Source organism: Aythya marila, assembly GCF_965140915.1.
Source record: "Aythya marila genome assembly, chromosome: 26".
Taxonomy (NCBI): domain Eukaryota; kingdom Metazoa; phylum Chordata; class Aves; order Anseriformes; family Anatidae; genus Aythya; species Aythya marila.
Window position 1 is genome coordinate 1,732,546 of NC_139067.1, and position 25,084 is coordinate 1,757,629.

Consider the following 25,084-nt stretch of genomic DNA (forward strand, 5'->3'; position numbering starts at 1 on the left):
TTGCATCAACAGGGCTTGGTGCAGAGCAGCTCGGTGCTGGGTTTCCAACACAGACCACAAAATTTTGGGTTCCCCAGAGGAGCCTGCACAAGGTCCCCAAATGCCACTGTGCTGCTCCGGATCCAGGCGAGGCGAGGCTTGGCTCTGGCTGCAGGGGGCTGTGGACCCCGAGCCCACCCAGTGCCTTCAGTGCTGCTCCTCGTAGAGGTTCCCAAAACAACGCCATGCAAATGAAACCCCCGTCCACATCCCGCAGCTGCTGTCAGGAGGGAAGTTAGCGACTTCGCACGCTGCAGCATCTCCGCCGCAGCCTCCAGAACAATTCCCACTCCGCCTTCTGCTGCTTCAAAAGCAGACGGTGTCTCCTGGCACTGCCCTCCCTCCAGGAAAGGCTTTGTGTTCAGAAAATAAAAGGACTTAGCGAGGCTTTGGGAGGATAACTCGACGGGATTTTGCATCTCAGCCTCGGCGTGCCCAGCCCAGCATCAGCAGTTCCACCTTGAGGAGCTCCGGCAGACGGAGGTTGGAGGCAGCGGGGTGAGGGCTCGCTGCCTTCCTCTTGTAAAGCTGGATATTCATCATCATCATCAGCGCCTCACACCCTGCCAGCAAGGGCACAGCACCAGCAAATGGAGCAGCTCCAGGCACTGCTCTCCTCTTGTCCCCCTGGCACTTGGGGACCACCAGAAGAGGGGGGACAACCCATAGCCCGGGAACCGGGAGCTCTTTGCTGAGGATGGAGGACACAAAATGCTGCAGGGAACGGGATGGATGCCTTGCTGGCAGTCAGGAGGGAGCAAGGAGGAGAATAAAGAAACGTCAGGACTGCAGACAGGGTTAGGGTAGGGAAACTCTTGGCAGATGTGGCATCAGATGATTCCCTCTGACCTTTATACGCAGCAGAGGAAATCACACCGCTGCCAAGAGGAGCTCTCCACACCACATCCATGCTCAGCCCCTTTCCTACAGAAACACACAGCCTCCACCCTCTGTATAATCATCCCAGCCAGGGCTGATTTTGGCAGCAGGCTTCCAGCTCACCCCACACACCAGGACCCCCAAACTCGTCCACAGAGCTCCCCAAACGCTGCCTCCCCCCCGCGCCCCGAGCCGTGCTGATATTTTTTCGGTGCCGAGCAGCTCAGCACATCTGGCTCTCTGTTTCCAAGCTGTCATTTTCCTGGCTGTTAGAGGAGAGGATATGTTGAAGAGCAGCCTGGCTTTGCAGCGAGGCTCCTGCGAGAGACGTGACATGTTTATTTTCCCCGCGCCAACTCGCACATCAAACGCGCTTTGGGTTTCTGCCTCGCCAAGGGGAAGATCGGTCCCTTTGGCAGCACCCCGGGGGGCACCAGAGCCCCTGCAAGCAGCCTGCATCACCCTCCAGCCCCCCTGAGATGTCCCTGCCTGCAAATCCCTAATTCTGCTCCCCGGCACGAGCAGCGACGTGGGAGAAAGGGAGTCCGACTCGAGAAACTCGAGGTTTTGCATGACCCAAATTTCCAGCTTTCATTTAGGTTTTAAGCGCTGGCAGGTGGCTGGGGAGAAAAAAAAAAAAAAAAAAAAAAAAAAAGAAAAACAACACACAAAGGAAAGGAGATGGTATTTTCAAAACCAAAGTTATTTCGCATAAAAAGGAAAAAAAAAAAAAAAGCCCTGCCACATGGGAACGTGTCAGCTCCTTTGAAATGTTTGCTTGTTTGCTTGTCTCCCGGAGCCAAACAGACAGGGAATTGTTCGCAGCCTTGCAAAACATTTCCACTGACCCAAACCCGCACGTTTCTGGAGCCGAGCATCCCCCAGCCCACCCGGGCTCCCTCCTGCACCAACAGGGGGGGCAGAATTTGGGGTGCTCTGCAGGACACGGACCCCATCCTGCACCCCGCAGCTCCAGCACTGGCATCTCCCCAGCCCGCCAAGCTTGGCTCTTGCTTCTGCTTGGTTCTTTGTTCTTGGTTTATTTCTTTTTTTTTTTTTCTTTTTCTTTTTTTTTTTTTTTCCATTATAGACATCATTTAAAAAAAATAAACTTTACAATAATACATTTGTAGGCGTTGCCATTTGAGCATTTCTTTTTTTAAAAATAAAGGGGAAATGAAATTTAAAAAAGCCACACCGTAGATGTATATGGTTATGTATATACATACATATATGTAGGTATAGGTGAACACTATATACATACACTATATATGTATATATAAAAGAAAACTGAGTAACATATAGAGGTTTCCAACCGCTGCTGGGGTCGGATCTCATCCCAACCCAAATCCGACAGGACGAAGGATGGAATATAAAAAAGATGAAGAAAAAAAAAAATCTCCCTCTCCAAGTGACAGACCGAAAGCATCAGGACAACCTCACATCGTTTGGATACTGGTTTCTTTTTCTGGTTTAAAATTCTCACCGACAACGGGAAAAGAAGAAAAAAAAAAAAAAAAAACAAAGGCAGTAATGATGTAGAGAGCTGGAGCGAGTTCCCTGGCCGGAGGGAGACGGAGAGCCTCCAGTAGCACGGCTGTCCTCTGGAGCGGGGTGATGAGGATACGTCCCTTGTCCCCACGGGGTCCCCGCAGCGTGCCCGAGCTGGTGGCTCCTGCAGCCAGCCCTTGCCCGAGCTCTGCTCGACGCTCGTTTTCCCTCCCCTGTGCCGTTCACAGCTTCGGCTCCCCATTTCGGGGCGGCGCGGGTGGGTTTTGCCACGAGCCATCGGGCTCCTGCTTCAGCAGAGACACCCAACGCGCCGTAAAACGAACCAAAAAACGTCAAGGAAAATTAAAAAAAAAAAAAACAAGGGGGGGAAGAAAACCACCAAAAGTTTCCCAGCACCACCAGGGTCCATCCGCCGCCGTGCCGTGGTGGCAGCGCCGGTGTTTGGGAGCGTTGCAGTCCAGAGCCCGAGGTGAGCCTTGGCTTCCCGATGCTCCCAAGCCGGCGCCGGTGGCGTGGTCGAGGCTGGGGCGAGCGTCCCCGTTCCTCTATAGCACCAGCACCAGGAGGAGGACGGGCACGGTGGGCAGGATCCGGCCCGCCCAGTGCCGGCTGCCGCCTGCCTTGGGGTCCACGAAGGTCTTCTGGTCCGGCATGGTGTCCGTGGTCAGCTGGGTCTGCGGGAGAGGGGAGAGCAAGGGGTCAGCAGCACCCTCAGGTTTGTTTTTTTTTAGGGAGAAGAGCCTATTTTTGCCCGTGGGTCGGTGAGAAATGCAGTCACTGGGATGAGATCCCCGCAGCACCCCCTCCCCAGGCTCCCCCCGGTCCCTAATTTACCTCTGAGTAGCACAGGCTCTGCTCTTTGGACTTGTTTAGCTTCTGTCCGTGCTCCTGGAGGGGAGGAAGGAGGCAGGCTCAGGGCAGGCTCCTGCGCCCGGGGCTGCACCCCAGGGCTGGGCTCCCCGGGGTCTTTGCTGGCCCCTTGGTTTTGCAACCAAAAGTGAAGCTGCAAGTGTGGACGTCTCAGCCCCAGGTTTATTCCCCCTGAAAATGTCCCTGCTCAGCACCACTGTGAAACCCACAGGAATTTGTGCCCCCATCCCCAGTGCAAGGCACCAAACCACAAGCCCAGCGAAACACGAGAAATTTCATATTTTCCCAGTTGCCCAAAACCACACGGAATGCAATCGCTTGTTTGCACCCTCAACAAGCCCAGGGGCAGAAGTGGGGCTCAGGACGGGTGCTGAGCATGGAGCAGGACACAAATCCTCCCTTCCCTGCACCAGGACCCCCGGTCCCACCCGGCAGAGAAGGGGTGCTCCCCCCAGGGGGGTGGCCGTGCCGGGTCCCTGTGCTCCAGCGTGAAATGGAGCCGCTGATTGTCTCACGGAGCGGTAACTAGAAGACAGAAGAGGTAATTACTCGAGCGTGCCGGATCTAATTAGAGGCTGCCCAAGGGTGACATTGCTGCCTGCACGTGCTGCGGGCGGAGGTGATGCTCCCCTGGTTGCGTGCACCCACCCACGGCACGGTGCTGGCTGCAGCCCTGAAAATGATGCTCAGTGGGCACAGCACTGCTGCAGGACCACCTGGAGCAGGACCAGGGGGGCCAGATCCTGCCAGGCACCTGGGTACCAACAAGCCAAGAGGTGTGCTCATGGCTTGCACCGAGCTGTGCCAAAAGAAGAAGGACTTTTTGGAGGTCCAGAGCTGCCCAGCTCCGCACCAGCACCCCCAGTTTGCAGCAGGGACTGGGCTGGGCTCCTACCTGGATGGAGGTGCAGGTGGTGATGATGCTCGTGTCGTACATGGTGTTGCTGTAGTTGATGTCATCGGGGGACGGGCTTTTCTCCGTCCTGGGCGGCACGGTGACGGGGACCAAGCGCGTCCTGGGGGTGAGGTTCACGTCGGTGCCGTTGCCAAAGGCCTGGATGGCGTTTCCTGGAGGGGCAGGAGAAGGCATTTACGTGGGGGCCGTGCAAACGATGTGCTGGCCACGATGGGCAGGGGAAGGAGGGCGATGGGGGAGCGCCTTACGGAGGCAGGGGTTCTCCGTGAAGTCCCTGAGGAACTTCTCGCACTCCTCCTCCAGGTTGCCGCTGCCTTTGCAGGAGCACCAGGGGGAGATGGTGATGCTGGTGGTGCTGGCGTCCACGTAGTTGGGCGTCATGTCGAAGCCTGCACCCGGGAGAGGAAGAGGAGGAGAGATGAAGGGCTGAGGATGGGTTACGGATGGGGGGAGCCCTCCTCTCCATGTCCCATCTGAGCACTCACCGATGAGCCCCGCGTAGGAGCCCAGGCACGCCTGGTAGTTGTCCCCGGGGCAGCTCGTCAGGGACTGGAAGGAGGCTTGGCAATTAGCGTGGAAATCGGCCAGCCGGGACCTGGGGGCAGAAAAAAGGAGGGAGAGGGACGGGATTGCACCTCCGCTGCTGGCACCGAGCGACCCAGCAGCGAAATTTGTAAAAAATAAAGGAAACAAAAGGTGATGAACGGGATATAGAGGAGAGCTCAGTGAGAGCTGGAGACTCCAGAAATGCAGTGTGACCCCAGCAGGCAGCCACCCCCAGCATGTACCCCCCACCCCAGTGACACCCACCCCATCTCTGCTGCTCCCCCGTCCCCACCCCACCGCTGCCACCCCATAAAACTTCACCACTTCATCTGGCCGCCCCGCTCCCGGCGTCGTTACGCGACTGTAAAATTTGACTGCTTGTTTTTTATCTTCCCCTTGAAACGTTCAAGCTCAGAGTGCAATTAAAATGCCAGAGGTTGGGGTTTGAATGTTTTTCTTTTGTGGCTGAGATGGAGAAAAACAAACCGGAGCCTTGCAGAGAGCCCGGGGGGCTGGGACAGTCTCGTGTCCCTTTCCTTGGGATGAACCGAGTCACCGAGGTGGAAGGATCAAGAAATGTAAAGGATGAAGAAGGGAACGGATGGATGGACTGGGCAGATAGACGGATGGAGGGCAGTTTTCCAAATTGACTCAGTCATTAGATGGACAGACACGAGGCTGAATTGTGGCCCGGGCTGGATCTCAATCACAAGGAGCAATCGCTGCGAAGCGGCCAAGCTGCTGACACTGTGGATGAGACCTTGCATTTCACAACAAAAAACCTTCTCGGCTCTTTTTCTCACGCGTCATATAGGAAGAAGAAAGCATACATTATTTTCTTTAGCTTCCTTTTCCTTCCTTCTTAATTAAATGTCATCTTTGTCCAACCAGTGATTGAATCATCCGGCAGTACCTGCCTAAAGCCATGAGAACTGATGAAAATAAAGGCTAGGAACTGTTGTTTTTTAAATAGGAATGATTTGTTTTCGGGAGGTTTTTGATCAAATTAAATGGGGGAGCAAATGAAGCAGTGATTGAATGGGGTAGAAGGGATCCGCAGCAATGCCTTACATTTATCCAGCACTTTTCATCACACCTCGAGTGCGCTAAAGGGAAGAGTGCGCAGGCACCGCCTAATCGCAGCCAGAGCCAGGGAAAGGGACGGATCCTGCTCACCAGCACGCGGCCAGAAGCCTGCTGCAGCTTCACGTGTTAGGTACCGGGGGAAGGACAGGGGAGGGAACAAAGCCCAGCTGCTTGGGGCTGCTCCAGGGCACCGGCTGCTCCGTGCCGGAGCGCAGCGCTTGGTGCAGCACAGCCTTTTCCTGAACACTTCTGCTCTTTCCAACCACCCGTGACCGGGGTTTTTTCCAAAGCACCGATGCATCCATCTCTCATGGAGCAGCTGAGTCTCTTTTTCGGGAACTCCCCCACCCTTCACACCCCAGCATCACCCCACAGCATCCCTTCTGCTGCTTCCCACGGCCGGCTTGCGCGCAGCTTTTGCCCATCATCCGGCGGCTGGCGGTGCCAGTTGGATTATTTCCCTTTTTCCACCAGCTGTCTGACCCACTTAGCGCCTCCCAACAGACCACAGATTTCCAGGGCAAGGTCGGCCTCTTCATCTGGGTTATTGGAGCACTCGTGACGAGGAGATGGGACTCCTGGGCACCGCTTGCTATACGTGGGGAATGCTAAAAACCAGCAGCGATGCAGCTGGCACCCCTTTCACCAAGACACACAGCCAGGGATGTCTGCTCGCTCGCATGGGGAGCTTTGGGGTCTGAGACCCAGAGAGCCTGGGTGGGCATCACACGGCAGCAAAGCCCCAGCTCTGCTCCTTGGTTCCTCACGGTTCCCACTGCAGGGAGGTATTTTGGACTCCCTCCCTCGCTCCGCGGGAGATAAAGTTTCCGACAGCATTTCCCTCTGCCCAAATCAGAGGCGAAGGCACGTCAGTTCTCTTAAAGAACTGTGGCAAGTTCATCACCGAGTGCCATGAAAATTTGTCACGCTGCTCCCCGGGGCCCTGCTCCTGGCTTGTAGCATCCTCTAAGGCAAATGTTATTCTTTTCATAATACATGACAAGCCAGCTGGTAATCTTTCCAGAATATCCAAGCCAGATGTCACTCTTTCCATTGTATACAATGAGTTCGCAGTCGGTGGATGAGGCTTGAACTGCCAGGAATAAACCTTACTGGAACCAGCCCACGGCTTCTCAGATTTCTGCTTTTAAGTGCCCGGGCAAAAAAGGGGACGGAGCCAAGTCCATCTGAGCAGAAACAGGAGGAGCTGGTGCCAAACTGCTGGCTCGCAGCTCGAGGTGCAGGTGGGCTCGGCGAGTCCCTGCCTTGATACACGAGAGCAGCTGGGGTCAGTGATGGGGAAAAAAGGAAGACACCAAGCATGACCTTGACCTTGTCTGCTTTCCTGAAGGGCCTCCAGGACAATCCCCTAATGATATACATCCTTCCAAGCCAACCCTTGCAAGCACGCCCTGCATTTTTCATTTTCGGTGCTTGCCAGCCCCTCTGCAAGGTCACTGATTCATGAAGGTTGGAGAAACCCTCCAAGATCATCTGCTCCAACCCTACTACCAACATCACCCACATGTCCCTAAGCACCAGGTCCAACCCCAACAGGGTTTCCTCCTGGGCACCCATCCCAAATAACTCATCTCCTGCCTTGGTGCGATGAAGGAAAACCTCAGCAGCTTGCCAACGTGATATCTTTAATCCAACATTAAAAGTTACCTGCACAGCAGAGGATTTCAGATTGTGGGTTTTTTGTGTGTGTGTTTGGTACGTTGCAATTTTTTGAGCTGAAAAATCCCCGGAACAGATGCGAGGTGCCTAATTGGGTGCTAATTGTTCCCATCACCACATGCCTGTAAGAAGTCCGAGCCCGGCGCTGGTAATAACTCTCTCCCCATCAAAGCAAACAGCATCAGGCTCTCGAATATTTCATGCAGAAAATGTCCAAGATGCAGAGATTACTCAAGACATGTTTTTCACAGGCAATTTACAGGGACCAAGGAAAAATGGCTTTAATAGACATCAGTGCAGAGAGGCGGCATAGAAAAAATGCCTGCCCCCCCTCCCCGCAGCTCGGTGGATGTTCAAGAAGCTGCGACAACACACAAAGCCCAGCAAGACATAAAAAGCCCCCAGGGCCTGCTGGGTGCCCTCCTCCTGGTTGCTCGTCCTGCTGGAGATGAATGCATTTGGAGCCAGGGGATGCAGAAATAAAAAACGAGCATCCAACAATGAGGGCGGCGTGGCCGGGTAACGCAGCAAGGCGTGGGGATGGCATCAGCTAAAGGAGTGAGAGAGGAGCCAGGGCAAAACTTCACTGCTCTGGATGACCCTCTATAAAAGCTAGGAAATAGCTCACAGGGGAAAAAAAGGATGGATGGAAATACTTGTTTTATCCAGGAAAAGTTACCGGCCAACTTGGCTTTACACCTGATTTAGTGAAAATCACGTCTTTGGAGGATGTGCACCAGTGCCCGCAACCAGCCCAAAGCTGCCAAGGGAGATGGGAACAGCAGGAAAGAGGCAAAAAGAACAAACCAGAGACAGGCAAAGGAGAACCCAAAATTACAGAGTCAGAAGAGCCAAGCTAGCTTGAGAAAAAGGAAACGAGGACAGGCAGACCAGGGGCTGGGTTGGAGGTTGTTAGTTAAGAAGTTTAGTTACCAGATGTATTTTAGGACACTGCATGTTGATTCATCACGGATAAGAGCAGTTGAATGATTTTTTTTTATCCTCTTGCCTATGCTCAAACCCTATCATTACCCGGTAAGGGAAGGGAAGAATTAAACACACGCATCATTTGATTTTAATTGAAGGACTGTTCTATTTCATTGAACTGCTAACTAAGCCGAACAGGAGATTGTGTTTACATAAGCAAACCCTGAGTCAGTATAGACTTGCTGTCACATTAAGTCAATACTTATGAAGGCTCTCTATTTAATTATTCAGTGCGAATTGACTTATTATTGTGTTAGGACTGTGGGCAGCCTTGAGCAAGGTGGCCACCGAGCTGAGATCGCTCCCGGCTGCCTCTGCACATGGGTGCCCACGGGGTCCCCGGGGAGACGCACCCCACTTGCATCCTCCCTCCTCCCCATTCCTTCCTTTGGTGGGAAGCCAAAGCCTCCAGACTGCACAGATTTGATATTTTAGGTCCAATTCAGAGGGGTTTTTTTGCAGGTAATTACAGCCCTGATGCAGGCACCCACTTTGGGGACCCCATTGCCCATGCCCTGTTCCCCCCAAGACGCCGGCGCTGCTCCCTTCTGCCTCTCCTGGAGCTGCTGCTAAATCCAGGAGTGTTTTTACTTCCTCCTCCTCCTCCTCCTCCCATACCACGGACAGCTGAGCTGCTCTCATTACGTGGCGTAATGAGAAAGTTGAGCTGCGCCGCTGTTTATCAAGGCAACATCCATTACAGGTGGCACTTTGTGCTCAGCGAAGGGCGTGAAGGCGAGGACGCGGGCTTAAAAGAAAGCGTTTTGCTCCCGTGGTTGGCGTTTAATTGATACAGAGCCAAGCTTCCCTCTTGGGTCATCAGTGATGGAGCAGGGCTTCCCCTCCCCAGGGCACGGCTCGGGAATTGGCTTCACAACCACAGCCAAAATGAGGTTATTTCTGCCCAGTTTTACCCAAATCAACCTCCCCAACACACACAGACAGACACAGGGGTCCTGCCAGGAGCTGGGCAAGATCCATCCCTCCCCTCCACCACAAACACTGCCTGAAATACACCCAAAAAATAGAGAAAACTCAGGAAAACGAACAGCCAGCCTGCCTTTGGATGCCGAGGAGCAAGAGCCAGTGGAGGCTGGGAAATTCTTCAGCACCAGCATCAGTGAAGCATATAAGACCAGATTATTTGTGTTCCCGACTTGCTGATGCAAGATGAAAAATACAGCAAACTGCAGCTGCTGAAATCAGTTCTTTTTTTTTTTTTTCCCCCTCTCCTTCCCTTTCCCCTTAGCTGAGGTTAGTGTTTTGCAAAAGGTTTTTATATTCCGGGAGCTAAAACCTGTCCGTTGCAATCAGGCACAAAGCTCGGGGAGTTTGTCAGGCTCCTCTGCTGTGCTGGGAAGAGCTCCCCGCGCGAAAAGCTGCGCAAATTGCAGCCATCTGGGCTTGATTGCGCCCTGCCCTCGTGGCTGGAGCTGGATTTGGGGACTGGGAACCTCGTGGAAGGGGTCAGTGGCCTCGCAGGTGCTCCTTCTCTGAGCATCCCCATGCACCCAGCTGGGTGCTGATCACTACAAATGCAGAGGAAACATCCCCAGAAAGGCACATGCCTGTACTGAGGGCTTCACCCTTCATTAGGCATTGAGCCAGGAGGCCTAATTAGGGTCTGAACCCATGAAGGAGAGTTATCTCATCTCCCATCACTGCTGGAGCAGCAGCAGATCTGCTCCTGAGTTCGATGCCCTTGCCAGTCCCGTGCTCTGATAAGGACGAGCATCACTCTGTGATCCCCATCTGATAAGCTTGGGCATAGTTCCTTATCCCACAAGGGACTGAAAGCTGCACGTGCCCATGGGCAGGGGCACAGGGGCGCAGAGGATTTCATGCCCAGCTGCTCCTCAGTGGGTGCAAGCCAGAGTCAGACACCATGGGAAGCAGGACCAAGCCTGCACACGCTCCCAGCACCCGGTGATGATCCTGGCAGCAATCCTTTTGCCAATCCTTCATTATTTCTAAAGGCAGAGAGGAGCAGAGACCCCCAGCACCAGCCCCGCAGACCGCTCCCCACCTGCAAAACCAGCCCCAGGAAGAAACACAGAGATGGAGGGGGGTGGATAGAGGAGACCCCAAAAAAGCAGCAGGGCAATAAAGCGCACCCCGAGTGTGCACGCCTGCTCACTGGGAATTAACAGAGCACCCAGCCTCTGCCAGAGCTGTTCCCATCCCAAATACCTGCGATGAAAAAGCCAGACCCACTCTCACTCGCAAAGCAGCATCAGTACAGCCAAAAAAAAAATAAAAATTCTTCCTTTTCTTTTTGTTTTTGTTTTGTTTTCCTGCTTGCCTCCGGGGAGGGAGCTCAGCTCAGGTGCAGGCACCGCTCGCCCCGGATAGGTCACTGCTTTTAAACACTTTCACAGCTGCAAAACCGAGGAGGTCAAGCGAGCTGCTGGAGTGTGTCAGCATCCCCAGCATCCCCAGGCTCCCCGCTGCAGGCTCTTAACCCTCCTCACACCCCGGTGCTGCAGCCTGGTTCATGCAGCTGCTTGTGATGGGGGTGCTGAGGTTTGGGGAGCCCCCCTGAACCCCCCCAGGGCAGAGGGGACAGGATGAGACCTTCCTGCAGCAAAGCACAGGTCAGTGCGCACCATGCACAGCTTTGCAAGGTCCCATTGTGGGGAGAAAATCGCCAAGATTAAGGCAAAAATCTCTGCACACCGACGCTCCAAGCTGGATCCGGGAATAAATCAGGGTTTGGGGCACCTCTCCCTAACCGGGCACCATCATCTGCTGCCAGAAAATGCATTTCCCCCATAGAGCAAACAGACAAAAACCCCCAAAATGGGTTGTTCCTGCCACGAGCTGGGCACATCCACAGCATTTAACGCCTGAGCAAACCTCTCCTGCTGCCGGAGAGGTGCTGCCATTAATTTGGCCGCGGCTCAGCACAGCCCCGATATCTTTTATTCATAGACATTGGCGTATTGTATTACTTTTTGATAAAAAGCCACATTCCCACACTTCAAACGCAGTTGCTCGCAGCCAGGGGAGGACCCAAAGCACCATTATTTATTTTGCCACCGGGCTGTGGGAACCTCCATCACCGCAATGGCAAGAAGACCCTCCTCCTCGTAGCAAACTTATTCTTTACGAGGCTGATCCGGACCCTGGAGGGTGACAGGAGGTTTTTTGCCCTATGAATAATGGGCTTCATAATGGAGAAAAAGCCTGATCTCCCCCGACTTGGCTTCAGCACCAGGAGAGGAGCGCGTTTCACCAGTGATGGAGTTTCGCTGTGGATGCTGAAAGGACTCCGAGGGGGTTTGCTGGGTGTGGGTGCCCCCAGTGCCACGGAGCCTGCGTGCATTTGTCCTCCCCACGTCTTGGGGAGGTGGGGAAGCCCCCCAAAGCCCGAAAACCATACACAGCCCTGCACAAACCCATGGGCTCACCCCGCAACAAGGTGGGGACCAGGCTCAAGGCCCCCTCCCAGCGCAGGAACCTCTCCATGAGCAGCCAAAAACCCTTAAACCTTTTTACACCACGAAAAAAAAAAGCTGTGTATGTTCACATACACATCCAGGAGGACGCAAAACCCTCAGGACAACCCAAAACCATGAAAAGGAGCCGAGCAACAAGAAAACGATGCAAAACCAGCCACGGCCCCGTGCCAAATCCTCCCCAAAAACACCGAGCAGAAGCCATCGCGCGGCGCTCTTACCGGCAGAGGTGGTCGGCCCGGCACACGTTGCGCAGCTCCAGGCAGTTGGGCTTGTGCTTGTCCTCGTAGGAGCAGGAGGGGACGATGGTTTGCCGCCGGCGCTCGGCGCAAGCCTGGTCCTTGCAGGAGCAGAAGAGGAGGCGGTAGGTGTACTCGCTGGGCACGCGGTCGAAGAACTGGCGCAGGGCTTTGTGGCATTTCCGCCGGCTGCAGTGCTCGGTGGCCGAGATCTCCTTGCTGCAGGTGGAGATGTAGCCCGAGCGCAGGCGCTTGCAGTTGTCGTTCAGGTTGCAGGCTTTGGCCGCGTCCAGGCAGTGGTTGCTTTTGGAGTTGGTGGCCGGGTCCATTCCTGCCCCGAGAGCAAGATGGGGGGAAGAGGTGAGGCTGGGGACGCGTCCTCGAGCCCCAAAATGCCACCAGGAAGGGGTTGGCACCGCCGTGTCCCTGCTGGGCTGGAGGTGGGTGCACTGCTGTTGTCCCCCCATCCTTTCACCCCCTGCGTGATCTGGAAGCCTTCCTCCAAAAAGAAAAGGGGTCACGCACACGGGGAACCTGGTTAAACCATCCTCAGTGCATAATTCATGCCATGAATTTACAATTTTACCTCCAGTCAATTATTCAAAGAATAATTTTTAATTATCCAGCCTGCTCCAAAGCAGAACAATCTGATGAGCTGCACGGGGCCCAGCCAGCCCCCACATCCCCTCCTGGGGCTCCCCAAAACCAGGTCACCCCCAGCCATGACCCCAAAAGGGCCAAGTCCTGCCCTGGCAGGGACGATGGGGACGGAGCTGGGCACCATCCATGTCCTGCATCCACCCCGGGAATCCCAGGTGTCAGCAAATAAAGCAGCCAAGGGAGAGGATGGACAGAGCCAAACCACCGAGTGGGAACAAACGCTGATTTTTTTCCATTTTTTTTCTTTGTTTTTGTCAAAATGATGAATTGCCCTTGGCAGGCCAGGTGCTTTTTTAAAAGTCACCTGACTGCACCAGCAATTTCTTCCCTAATTTCCCCTCCTTCGCAGCCCAGCCAATTTCGTGGATTCTTCCATTGTCTCCCGGCTTCCACTGGCAAAGACAAATGACAGCACTGAGGAGGGTTTCCTACCGGGCGTGTTTGTAAGGCCCTGGCAATTAGCAAATGGCAATCAGCTGCCTTGGGGAGCACGGTTCTCCTTCTTTGCTTTGCCTCTTTGAGTGCAGCGATGCCCATGGTCCCGCTGCCACCCAGGGCGTGCAGATGAGGAGCATTTTGGGGGCTCCGTTTGTAGCCCAGGACCCAATTTTGACTCATTTTCCTGCTGTTTTATCAAGCTTGGCATGAGCACCCCAGCCTGGAGCTCCTGCAAGCAGCGATACTTGCATTATCAGGTCCCAATTAGTAGACAAAACCTGATTTCTCCCCAGTTTTGTCCCGTGCAACCCCCCAGCTCCCACCCCATGTGCAGAAGGGGTGCTGAAGGGGAGGGTGATAGGAATAAAGCTTTGAGAGGGGGAAAAAGGAGCAAAGAGGAGGCCCAAAGATGGGACAGGGCAGGAATTTGGCCACAGGAGCCCCCCCAGCCCAACCACGGGGACCCTCCAGCCAAGGATGGAGCCAGCTCATGACCCCAATTCCAGAGGAGCAGGAGGGGATGAAGTGTGTGAAGAGGAAGGGGGAGCACGATTCCCCTTTCTGCTCATCCAAAGCAGCCCCTGGCTCTGCAGGGGGACACAAGGAGCCTTCGCAGCTCTCCAGCACGAGCGTGGGATCCATGCAAAGTGCCGGCTTCCTGCCTAATCCTCCCGAGCACCGCGCCTGCCCTGCCCCGGACCTGCGGGGACCTGGATGCATTTTAATAGAGCCGATGCTTGAGAGCGCAGGGTTCCTGGGGAGCTCATTAATAAAGCACGGGCATGAAAATTTCATGAGGCGGGCAGGAGACGGGGGCCAGGGAGCTTCGGGAGCACCGGGAGGCGCGGTGCCACCGGCTGTCCCTGCTCGATTGGAACAGGGCAGGCTTGGGGGAAGAGGAGGAGGAGGAGGGTGATGAGGAAGGCAGCACGGGCTGAGCCTGGGCACCTGATGCCCACCAATTTTGGGGTGCTGGCCCCGTGCTTCCCGAACGAGGGGCTGAGCCTTTTGGGGAGCTGCTGCAAACACCAGTGCTGGGCGAGCCTCTTGATCTCGCCGCTCCAATTCCCCCAATTTCCCCCAATTCCTGTGCCTGCCTCTTTCACCACAGCTGCCATTCCTGCAGGGAACTGGGCAAAGCTCTCGTTTTGCACCATCCATCCTCACCTCGATGCTCTGCTCTGCCCCGTGGGGTTCAGGGGGCTCTACCCCCAGCCCCCTGCTCCCCGCCGTGCTCCCAACCAGGGCGCGAGCATCGAGCGTGGAGCATCGCCTCCCTCCCTCCCTTCCTCCTCGCAAGGTAACGTAATCCCTGCGCTATCCCCACAGGCAATTAGCAGCGCGCCGGCTCAGCCTTGTTATCCAGAAACAACAGCAACAGCTCATTTGCTTCAGCCGCTTGGGCTGCGGGTCAGGGCTGGGGGTCCCGGGGGGCTCCCCGCAGCCCCAGCCCTGCACGAGGGGGATGGAGAGGGGCTGGGGGCAGCAGCGAGGCCACCCCGGTGGCCACGGCGCATCTGCGGAGCGTAGCCCCTGGTTCCCCCTTCCCCAAAAGCCGGAGAGGCTTCCTTCCCCCCTCGCTTTGCATTTCTGAATAAATCAAGCCGTGAGCGTTGATTCCCCCGCTCCAGACACTCCGCTTTTCCGACTTTCCAGCGGCTGAAATATTTCCTTGACGATAATGCAATCCAAAAAGGCACGCGGGAGACAGGAGGGGGGTGGCATCAGCATCCCAAACAGGCGCTGAGCTCCCCGGGGGGAGCCTCGGAGAGGGGCTCCAGGAGCCAAAACCCAACAGCGAGGGGGTCCCCGAGGTGCACCCATGAGTTGGGCACAAGGCGAGGGGTGCCATGGGGGGCGCAGGGCTCCCCGAACCCCCTGGCTGGCTCTCGGGGAAAGGGTTAAGAGGAGAAAGAAGCCAAGGCATCGCTGACCTAATTCGGAAGAGGGGTGGTGGCAGAGCTGAGGGTTGTCATGGAAATAGATGGCAAAAAAAAAGTTCCTGATGGACCACGGTGGGGTTTGGGTTTGGAGAGGAGGGCGTAGGGCGGAGAGGTGCTCCCAGGGGCTCTGCTCCTCCTCCAAGCAGCATCCCAGGGCTCAGCTCCAGGCCAGTGGCCCCAAGGAGGGACAAACAGGGTCCCCCCCCAGCTTCCCAGCCACCGAGGGCACAGACAGGGCATCCCTCAGCTCCCGGGACACAAAGAGCTTTTCATGCAGGACCCACGGGCAGCGGGAGGCTCTGCGCCCCCTCCAAGCTCCCCCACCTCATGCCACAGCCCCAGGGGACGTGGCAAGACAAACGAGTGACTTCTGGCCCCAAATCCCACCTTCTCTACTTATTATTCACCCATGGCTGGAGTCCAGGAGGTAAAAACCGAAATCACAGCCTGGGGGGAATTCAGAGCCCAGCAGGAGGATGCTGTTGGTGCACTGGGAAGGGGCGGCACTGGATGATGCCCAAACACCGGGTCTGGGGAGATGGAGGAGAAATGGGCAGGGAGGTTTTGGGCAGAGGAATTTGGGGCAGGGGGATTTTAGGCAAGCCAAAGGTGGGCTGGGTGAGTGCTGGAGTGAAACACAGGGGAAGGAGCTGCAGGGTTTCACTGGCAGGGAGCTGGGTTGCGGGTTTGTATTCCCGGGCAGGAGCAGCCGAAGCGGCGGATGCATGTTGCTTTTATTACCTGAGAAAATTGAAGCGAGTCTGAATATATCAGAGAGACGAGAGGTGACCGGCTCGTAGGGGGAAGCTTCATAAAATTCTTCTCCTGGAGTGGGAGGGAGGAAAGAGAAGGGGAAGAGGAAGCAAATTAAAAGAGCGCAGTGAGCGAGCACCGGGCACGGCCACCTCCAGCTGGAGAAGGGCAAAGCGAGAAGCACCCCAAGCACAGCCCTGCAGGGCAGGAGGAGCCCACTTGGGTTATGTTTTGGGTGATTTTTGGTGGCTGTCGTGAGCTCGGCTCCTTGCCCCAGCCGGGTTTTTCCAGGGCTGAGCCCCGCGGTTCAGCGGATTCACACGCACAAGGTCAGCGTCCCGCCGGCACGGCCAGCTGCACGCCGGAGGGTGAAGGGTCTGGGCTCAAGGCCGGATTTTCCTTTGTTTGTTTGTTAACGAAAAAAGCATTTCCTTCAAAAAGAAGGCTGTAAAAAAATGTCTTCCGCTCCCCTCTGCCTCTGGTGCGCTTTGGGGAAACGGGAAAATTTCAGCGATGGTTGTGGTGGGGTGGGGGGACGCAGAGGTGGCCGGAGAAGCAAATTGTTTCGGCACCAACCTACCCACCCTAAATTCCTCCTTCCTCACCAGCCAGGGGAATCCCCAGCCCAGCCACTTCTCCCCCCTGCCCTAAGCACAACCCCACGTGCTTTCGCTGCGCGCCCATCGTGTAACTCCAGAGAAATTTGATTTCAGGAGAACCGCAGCTCTCGGGGGAGGAAACGCTCTCCTCAAACCCCATCAGCCACAAGATTAAAAAAAAAAAAAAAAAAAAAAAGACTATATATTTAAAAATATATAAAAATAAATCAGTGGCCGGACCTGGAAAGCCCCGGTCAGAGGCTGAGCACCAGCCCAGAGCATCGATTTCCATTGTGCTTGGCAGCCCTCGGGGCTGGATCCTGCGCCCTGGTGCCCTCGCTGGGGGTAACCCCGCTGTGCCCCATGGCTGCAGCCCTCCCGGCCACCATTAGCCCAAGACAGCAGCATTTACCCCATTAATTTTAAGGATATTTAAAGGATTTGTTAAGGAGCCACTTGACGTGGTGGAAAACAAGCTCGTGATGGGGTCAGGAGCGATGTGGGAGGGCACGAGCCCGGCCCTGCAGCCCCTCGGTGATGTCCCTGGGGAATTTTGGGGAGGGCAGAGCTGGGAGGGGAGATGGGGAGACCCCAGCTAAGGCTGGGACCGTGGGTTTCCAGCCCAGGGGGATCTGAGTGATGCTATGGGGAGGCAAGAAACCCCACCAGGGACTGCTGATGATGGTGGCCAGGGAGGAACCTGGCTCTGGGCAGCGTGTCCTCCTTTTTTTGCTGGGTTTCCTAATGCTCCAGTGACAAATAGCACCTTTATTAAAGTGCATTTAGGAAACACTGTAACCTCACGGTATATTGCTTTGCCAATGCAATAAATAATTAAATACCAGCCGAGCCCTGCTGCTTGCTAGGAAAATTACCGAGCATTAAAAGGGCAGCGGACTTTTCTTGAGCTCGCTGAGATGCAATTAACCTCCAGGAACGAGGCTGGAGTGAAAGCAGCCCTCCTTAATGGCAGGGCTGCCTCGCTCCCGCAGCCCAGGGGCTGGATGGAGGCGGCCAGGGCGCAGCATCCTTGCTGAAGGCACAAGGTCGGGGTCTACCCCAGGCTCCTCGTGGCTTTCCCACTCGCTGGTTCTCCCCAGAGTCTCCAGATCTGGTAAAATCTCCTATTTTTCCTCCCCACGCACACCTCTTTATCAAAGCACAGGTCCTGGAGTACCCATGGAGCACTAAAGCTCCCTCCATTCATGGCTGCTAAACCCTCTGAAGGAAGGCTGCTAATGAGGGGTAGAGAACAATTAAGCACTAATTCCTGCTCTGGGCGGGTTCGGGGGCTCGCTCATCCCTGAGCTGACCCAGATTCGAAGGCAACTCCAGCAGGGCTCGCCACGGGGGGTTGCGTGCTGGGGTGCAAGCCCCCCACACCCTCATCCCTGCCACCAAAGGCTCCCAGCATCACCAGCCTCTCCTCTGCCTTCAATCCCAGCTCCTGGGGGTGGGCAGAGCCCCGTGCCCGCTGTGGGGTCTGCCAGGGGGATGCTCTGCCCCATAGGATGCTCTGCTAGGGATCCCCCCTGCCACGGAGGGAAGCTCCTTTGAGGGCTGTAAAAAGTGCCCCCAGCCCCTGCACTCCTCTGGAGGAGGTGGATTTAAGCCAGGACAATCAAACAGCAGAGGACCAGGAGGTTTTTTTGCAAGCTCAGTGGAAAGGGGGCCAAGCTGCCACCGCCCGGCCGGGTGCGTGCCCTTGCATGGGTTGTGCCGTGACCCGGCGGCTCCGGAGCAGGCTTTTGGCACAGGCTGAAGCTGGATTTAAGAGCTTCTGTGTGCAGAGCCGGCCCTAAGCCCATTAGAGGGATCTGTGCTGTCAAACCAGAGCTGGCTCTGCCCGGCCCCAGCCTGGCAAAGCTGCGTGGGGGTGGCCGGAGAGCGGAGCAAACCCCGTGAGCAGCAGCCCCAGCCCCAGCCGAGCCCCTCGCCACCAGTTTCGCCCTCTCCAACCAGTTCCCAGCCCCTCTGAGCCCTGCGCCAGGAGCCACCAGGCAGTGGGGCAGCCCCAGCCCCTTCGGTGCCCTCAATAGAGGGGCGAGGGGCCGAGGAGGAGCCCCCACAGGCATGCAGCAGATTATCCTGCCTTCGATGCACAAGCCAGCCCCGGCTTGGCCAAATCCAATTTCAATTACCTGCTCCAGCCTCTGATTTACTCCTCCACCAGGCTGCAATTACGGCAGCCTCTGGAGCATCGCCCCTGCGCGGAGAGATCCCGCTGCCAGCCCTCCTTGAGCAAGGGCTGGAGGGGTCCTGGGGGGGGCAGCGAGGACCTCTGCACCCCAAGGGGGTCCCCATGGCCCCTGCGGTGCTGCAAAGACCCTGGTGCCAGCCCTGGTGCCCCTGGAAAGAGCAGACAGAAGGGGAAAGGCCGGGTGCTCTCGGGAAACTCCTGCAGGCCTCAGGGTGCTTTGCCTTTCGGATGGGAAAGGAGATGTGGGACTTGCCCAAAACCACAGGAAAAAGCCCCGTTTCCTCCAGCGTTCGTGGCAGACGAGGCTCTGGGGCTTGCTTCCCAGGCTCCCCCACACCCCAGCCTCTTGCAGGGGGGAACGGGGTGGGCACAGCCTGCAAACCCTGCTCGCACGTGGGGAACAACCCCGCAGCCTTTTGGGGGACAAAACTCAGGGCCAGGAGGGAGGCAGTGGCAGCAGAAGAGCCCTGCGCCCACCACCTCCTACACGGGAGCAGCCCCCAAACCCATTTCCCCCTTGCCCCAAGCCCACCGTGGGCACACCGCCCCCATCCCATCCCACACCAGCATCCTCCAGCAACAGGGACACCAACCCCTGCGCAACCCCCAGCCACTTTCTGGGGGAAAAAGCAGCACCCCCAAGACCCCAAACAGATCCAGAACCCCCTCACCCCCTCACCTCACCACCACCGCCGCCCCGCGGCGCCCAACCCCGTACCTTCGGTCAGCCCCAGGTGGATGCTCCAGTAGATCTGCAGGCACTGCAGCTCCTTCTTCATGCCCCGCTTGCAGCGGCAGTCGTAGAGGGGGCTCTCCTGCAGCACCTCCAGCGCCGCCTGGCACTCCTTGTTGGCCAGCATGGTGTTCCTGTCGCGCCCCGCCAGGCACTGCCGCAGCGTGCGGTACCGCGAGCTGCAGCTGGGCTCGGCCGCGCACAGCTCGTTGGCTCGCACGCAGTCCACGGGCGCCCGCCAGCCCTGCGGGTCCTGCCCTGGGGGGGACGGGGGGGCGGCCAGCGAGCGGAGGGTCTCATCTGGGTCACGGGGAGGTGAGAGGAGAGAGGAGGGCAGAGAGAAGTGAGGGGGTGTTGGCGGGGAGAAGGACGTGCCCCGTGCGCACCCGCCGCGAGACGCCGAGCTTCAGCCCCCAGCCGGGTGGCAAGGGGGTGCAGGGAAAAGGGTTGGGGTTGATTCCGGGGGATGCCAGCCCCAAAATCAATGGAGAGATGCCAGAAGACTCTGCACCTCTGCACCAGTCCCCTGTGCCTCTCCACCGCACCCCTGCACCTCTCCACCACACCCCTGCACCTCTCCAGTGTTCCCCTGCGCCTCTCCACTGTTCCCCTGCGCCTCTCCAACGCTTCCCTGCGCCTCTCCACTGCTCCCCTGCACCTCTCCACTGCTCCCCTGTGCCTCTCCACCACTCTCAGCACCCTCCAAAATCCCAGAGAGGGATCACATCCTTCCCTCACTCCCAGCCCCTGCCTGGATGTGTCCTCAGCTGCACCCTCCAAAACCCTGCAGCACCCCCAAAACCCCACAGCACCCCGGAGAGGGACCGCATCCTTCCTCCACTCCCAGCCCCTGCCCTCAGCTGCAGCCTCGCCAGGGGGCTGTGACACAGGGGGACATCGGCCTCTCCTTTCCTCATGAAATCAAAGAGCAAAAGGACAAACACGGCGTGTTTCCAGCCCTGGTGCCCGCAGAGACGAGCCTCCCCACACGACCTCCCCACGGCAAGCCAACCCAAACTCGCCATGTGCATTGCTGATTTTTTTTTAGGTTGGGGCTCAGCATTTTCAGCCCAGCCACAGGATTTTTGGGGCATCTGACTCATGGGTTTTGAGCTCCCGGGCTCGGCAGGGCTGCGGAGTGGTGTGGCTGGGCACGAGCTCTCCCCCCAGCACGGCCTCCTGCCTGCCTCCGCGCTGCGCCCCTCCAGGAGGCCGTGCTCCAGCTCCTGCCCTCTCCACGGGCCCTGCCTTGGCTGTCAGCCCCGAGCTCTCCCCATCCTGCCAGGCACTCCCTGAGCTCTCCCGTTATTCCCATGGCTTGCTTTTTGCTTTCCAAAAAAAAAAAAATCTGGCTAAGCAGAACCCTGGCCAAGGTTAGGGTCCCTTCATGGGCGCATGGGGAAGGGGGACAGGCTGGGACGGCACGGCTGGTCCCCAACCGAGCCATGGGGACAGGGAGGGGACAGCAGAGCCTCTGCCACTCCTGCACCCCCACCAGCAAAACTGCAATTGTGGGCAGGGAAAACCTTGGAGCAAGCAAAGACGGGCACAGTGGGACCTTCGGGGTGCCCTCAGCCACCCCAGGGGGTGACACACGGGGACACCCCACATCGTGCAACGCCCCCGCCACGAGCCATGGGTGTCACTGCCCGTGGTGCCACGGGGAGCAGCTCCAGGAGCAGCAAATGTCAGCCTCCAGCTCCAAGCCCCTTTCCCTCTCCGTGGCCACTTGTCCGGGTACGGCGTGGGGACAGTGACACCTACAGGCATGTGACAAGGGCCACCCGTGTCCCCCCACCCACGGGGCCACGCAGGGAGCTCCAGACGAGCAGGGCTCATCCCCTGCCACCGCACGAGAGGGGACACTGGGGGCTCGGGTGGCTCTGCAGGAGGGACGGGGCGATGCGGGGCTGGGATCCCATCCTCCTGGGCTTCAGCTGCTGGCCCCAAAAACCCATCGGTGTGTTTGGAGAGGTCTGGAGGGCGTCCAGGTGAGCAGGAGCAGCCACAGGGCCCCTCTGTCCGTATTAGATCCAAGGTGGGCTGGCAGGTGTCCCCGGCCACGGCTCTCCTCGGCGTTTCGGGTTTATATTCCACAGGGGGAGCAGGCAGGGTCCGTGCACGGCAGGGGAGAAGCTGGCATCCCCAAACGCTCCCCGGGGCTGAAACGCAAACGTCTTGAGCCTCCCAGTGAGCTGGGGCAGGCTGCTCCCGCAGGGCGCTCGGCTGCCAGACAGGCAGAGCCATCCCGCAGCTCAGCACCACGCCGCTTCTCCTCCTGCATCCCGGCTGCACAGCCCTCTGGCTCCAGCCCCAAACCCAGAGCTCGGCTCCGATCCGTGCTCCCGCTGCCTCCACGGAGCCTCGTTGCGGGTCCCCTCTCCTCGCCGCCTCCGTGCGCCTCCCGGGCGGGTGCCAGCAGGGTGTGGGGAAGGGAAATGGCTTTGCTCCGGTGTAAAATGCGCTCGTGGAGCTCGTGGAGCATCCTCCCGAGGGGCCCAGCACCCTGGGCAGTGCGGTGCCGGGGTGGGAAGGCCAGCAATAAATCCACCCAGCACCACCACGTCCCAGCTGTGGATTCCAGCAGCACGGCGCAGAGCTGTCCTGCTCCGGAGGAAGGGCGAAGCAGCCCAAATTTTTGCCCCCAAGGCCAGCCACACGCTCAGCCCCGGCTGGACAGGCTGGAACCGAGGTGTTAGACCTTAAAACCCCCCTCCCCTCCTGCCCATGGCACGGTCGGACCAGGCAAAACCCCCCAAAACCCTGCAGGGGTGCAAGGGGCAGGCTGAGCCTTCGTTCTACCCAAACCAAACCACCTCACGGGCAAACCTCTGCCTAAACTCGCGTCCATAAAACACCTGCAGGGAATTTCAACCCAATCCTCGGCCGTCTCAGAGGGGTCAGAGCACAGCACAGATTTGCAGGCAGAGGCACAAACCTCCGGCAGCCAGGGAACGAGGCAGCATCGGGCTCCGTAGCCACCGTTCCCATCTAGCTGCAGTGCTCTTTTTCCTCTCACTGGTCGTGCCAGAGACCTTTGGACACAGGCAGAGGGAAATATTTATCCTCGCAACTTGACTAAAAACAACAACAACCCAAAAAAAAAAAAAAAGGAATTGCTGAGGAGCACGCAGCCTCCCAGCCTCGCTGTCGTGGTAGCAATTGCGTTATCCCAGCTGAGAGGGATATTTTATTATTTTATTTTTTTTTTTGTCTCTCCGGAAAGAAAAGCCCAGATGTTAAGAGCTAAGCCAAGAGCTGGGTTTCCTCCCTGCCTGGCCCTGCCACGCACCCAGGAAGCCCCAGGGGCACGGGGAAGGGGCTGAGGGTCTGGATTTTGGGCTGCCAGCCCTGCGAGGAGGACGGACCGCGGCTTGGATGCCTCAGGTGGAGCATCCCGGTGGTCCCTGCCCTCCTGAAGCCCCCTCGTGAACCCCCCAGCAGCCCCCACCATGCCCCCGAACCTCACTCCCCCTGGCTCAGGTTTGTGCCCAGACCCCAACACTCCCTGGCAAGTCACAGGCAAGGACACCCCAAATTTTGGCTCAGCCCCCCGCCACCCAAACCCGCAGCGTGGGGGCACGCAGACCCCTCACCACCACGGCACAGAAGGATTACATCAGGGAGCAGCAGAGGGGGAAGAGCACCTGCCCCCAATTCCCCCAGGGCACTGAGCATCCCCAAAAGGTGCCGAGCACCCCGCACAGGGTGGATCCTCCACCGTGGGTGCCTTTTCGGGAGGTTCGTGTGCCAGCCCTCTGCAGCTCCCCATCCCTTCTCCTCCCCGGCCTCGCAGCCTCGAGCTCGGCGGAGTTTTTCCAGGCTGCTGCAGAGCTTTTGGGATCGCTCGCACGCAGAGCCAGCGGGGTGCAGGAGCTGCCGTAGCCACGGCTGGAGCACAGCACACAAACCCCAGCCCTACACACAGCAGGGCAGCTCGCCAGCCTCCCAGGGGGGAAAAAGGGGACCCTGCTCATCTCCTTTTGCACCCCACATCCAATGCAACCTCTGCCTTTTCCCCTTCCCGTCCCTTTTTTCCAGTCTGCACCTTCCCCATCGCCGCGGGAGGCTGCCCTAGAAATGCGGAGCGTTCTCCCTGGCAGCCTCCAGAGCTCCGAAATCACTCGCCCATGAGCGCACGGATTGCAACAGCGGGGACGGCGGCGGCTCCCCGAGCACACGCGAGCAGCTCAACTTTCCCCAAAAAACCTCCGCTCCACGCCGAGCTCAAAGGCACCCGGGGGAAACCGAAGGGCTGGGGGGACACGAAGGGACCTGGGGGGGTGGTTTTAGGGTGGGAAAATCCTCCGAAATGCAAATCCTGGCGGTGCTACCCAAGGCGAGAGGGGACCGGGAGCGTGCGGGGGGCTCCGGGATCTCCTGCGCGGTGCCACGGCCACGTCCCCGCCGTCGGTGCCCCGGTTTGGGGCTTCCCGAGGGGTTGGCCGATTCCGAGGGGTTTAGCCCCAGGTTTTACGCTTGGGTAGGGCACAGGCAGAAATTGCTGGCCCTAGTGGAATTGCTGCCGTGCTGTGTCTCGCCTCAGCCCCCTCCTGATCCGGACGAAGAGGCAGAGGATGCGCAGCGCCCGCAGCCCGCGGGCAGGGCTGGGCAGGGCAGGGCAGGGCTGGGCAGGGCTGGGCTGGGCTGGGCTGGGTTGTGCTGCCACTCACCTACGAAGAGGACGATGCAGAAGGCGTTTGCCAAGATCATGTTAGGAAATCCACGAGATCCTCCGCGGGCGGTGGGAAAAAAAAAAAAAAAAAAAAAAAAAAAAAGGAAAAAAAGAAAAAATTGAAAAAAAAAATGGAAAAAATGGAAAAGAGGAGGAAAAAAATGTAAAAAAAAAAAAAAGGATCGGGGAAGGAAGCAAAGCCCCCAGACGAGCAGGTAGATCCCAAATCCGCACGGCTCTGCGAAGAAAGGCGAGGTGGGGGGGTGTGGGGGCGCTCCGCCCGGCAGCGGGGCTCGGAGCTCGGAGCCCCCCCGCACCCCCGGCCCCGCTCTGCGCACGGGGGGCACCGCGCACCGGGCACCGGGCACCGCGCACCGGACACCGGGTACCGGGCACCGGGTACCGGGCACCGGGCACCGAGCACCGGGCTCCGGGCACCGAGCACCGCCGGCTGCCGGCGGCTCTGAGCCGAGCGGGGGCTGCGCGCCCGCCTCTGGCTGCCGGGGGGGGGCGCGGCGAGGGGCGGCTGCGCTGCTCCGCCGAGCCCCGGCGGAGGAGAAGGGGGCAGAGCCGGCGGGGCCGCCCCGTTCCTCCCCTCCCCTGCCCTCTCCGCCCCTCGGCGGGGCCGGGGAGAAGAACGGGAGGGGGGCAGAGGAGCTGCGGCCGCCCTTGTGCCGCCCTTCGGTGGGGTAGGGGCTGGGGGGTGAGGGCTGGGGGATGTGGCGGAGGGAGGGGGCTTCGCTCCTGGGTGCCTGCATCCCTGCGTCTTTCCGTCCCTGGGTCCCTATGTCCCTGTCCTTTCATCCCCGGGTCCCTATGTCCCTGTATTTCATCCCTGTGTCCTTCCAGCCCTGTGTCCCTATATCCTTGT

The 25,084-nt window shown here is 58.0% G+C and overlaps 1 protein-coding gene across 2 annotated transcripts; it reads right to left on the reverse strand.

The window, feature by feature from the left end:
- Positions 1-2,056: 2,056 nt before the first annotated feature.
- GFRA2 (GDNF family receptor alpha 2) lies at positions 2,057-24,257 on the reverse strand. 2 transcript variants are annotated; one of them, XM_082779679.1, is made up of 9 exons: positions 24,212-24,257; positions 19,524-19,838; positions 15,995-16,078; positions 12,195-12,543; positions 4,702-4,811; positions 4,465-4,605; positions 4,196-4,368; positions 3,265-3,318; positions 2,057-3,104 (listed from the first exon to the last, which is right to left on the reverse strand). In XM_082779679.1, the coding sequence occupies exons 1-9, from the start codon at positions 24,249-24,251 to the stop codon at positions 2,976-2,978; spliced, it is 1,395 nt and encodes a 464-aa protein (XP_082635805.1). In that variant the 5' UTR covers positions 24,252-24,257; the 3' UTR covers positions 2,057-2,975. The 2 variants fall into 2 exon arrangements, with proteins under 2 accessions (XP_082635805.1, XP_082635806.1); XM_082779680.1 differs by lacking the exon at positions 15,995-16,078.
- Between the last annotated feature and the right edge of the window lie 827 nt (positions 24,258-25,084).

Excerpts from the sequence above, each read along its gene's own strand:
- GFRA2 (XM_082779679.1), bottom strand. The coding sequence starts at position 24,251 with ATGATCTTGGCAAACGCCTTCTGCATCGTCCTCTTCGTAG. Across the intron at positions 12,544-15,994 it reads ACTCGCTTCAATTTTCTCAG|GAATGGACCCGGCCACCAAC; the intron begins GTAATAAAAGCA and ends CTCTCGGGGCAG. Across the intron at positions 4,606-4,701 it reads CTCCTACGCGGGGCTCATCG|GCTTCGACATGACGCCCAAC; the intron begins GTGAGTGCTCAG and ends TCCCGGGTGCAG.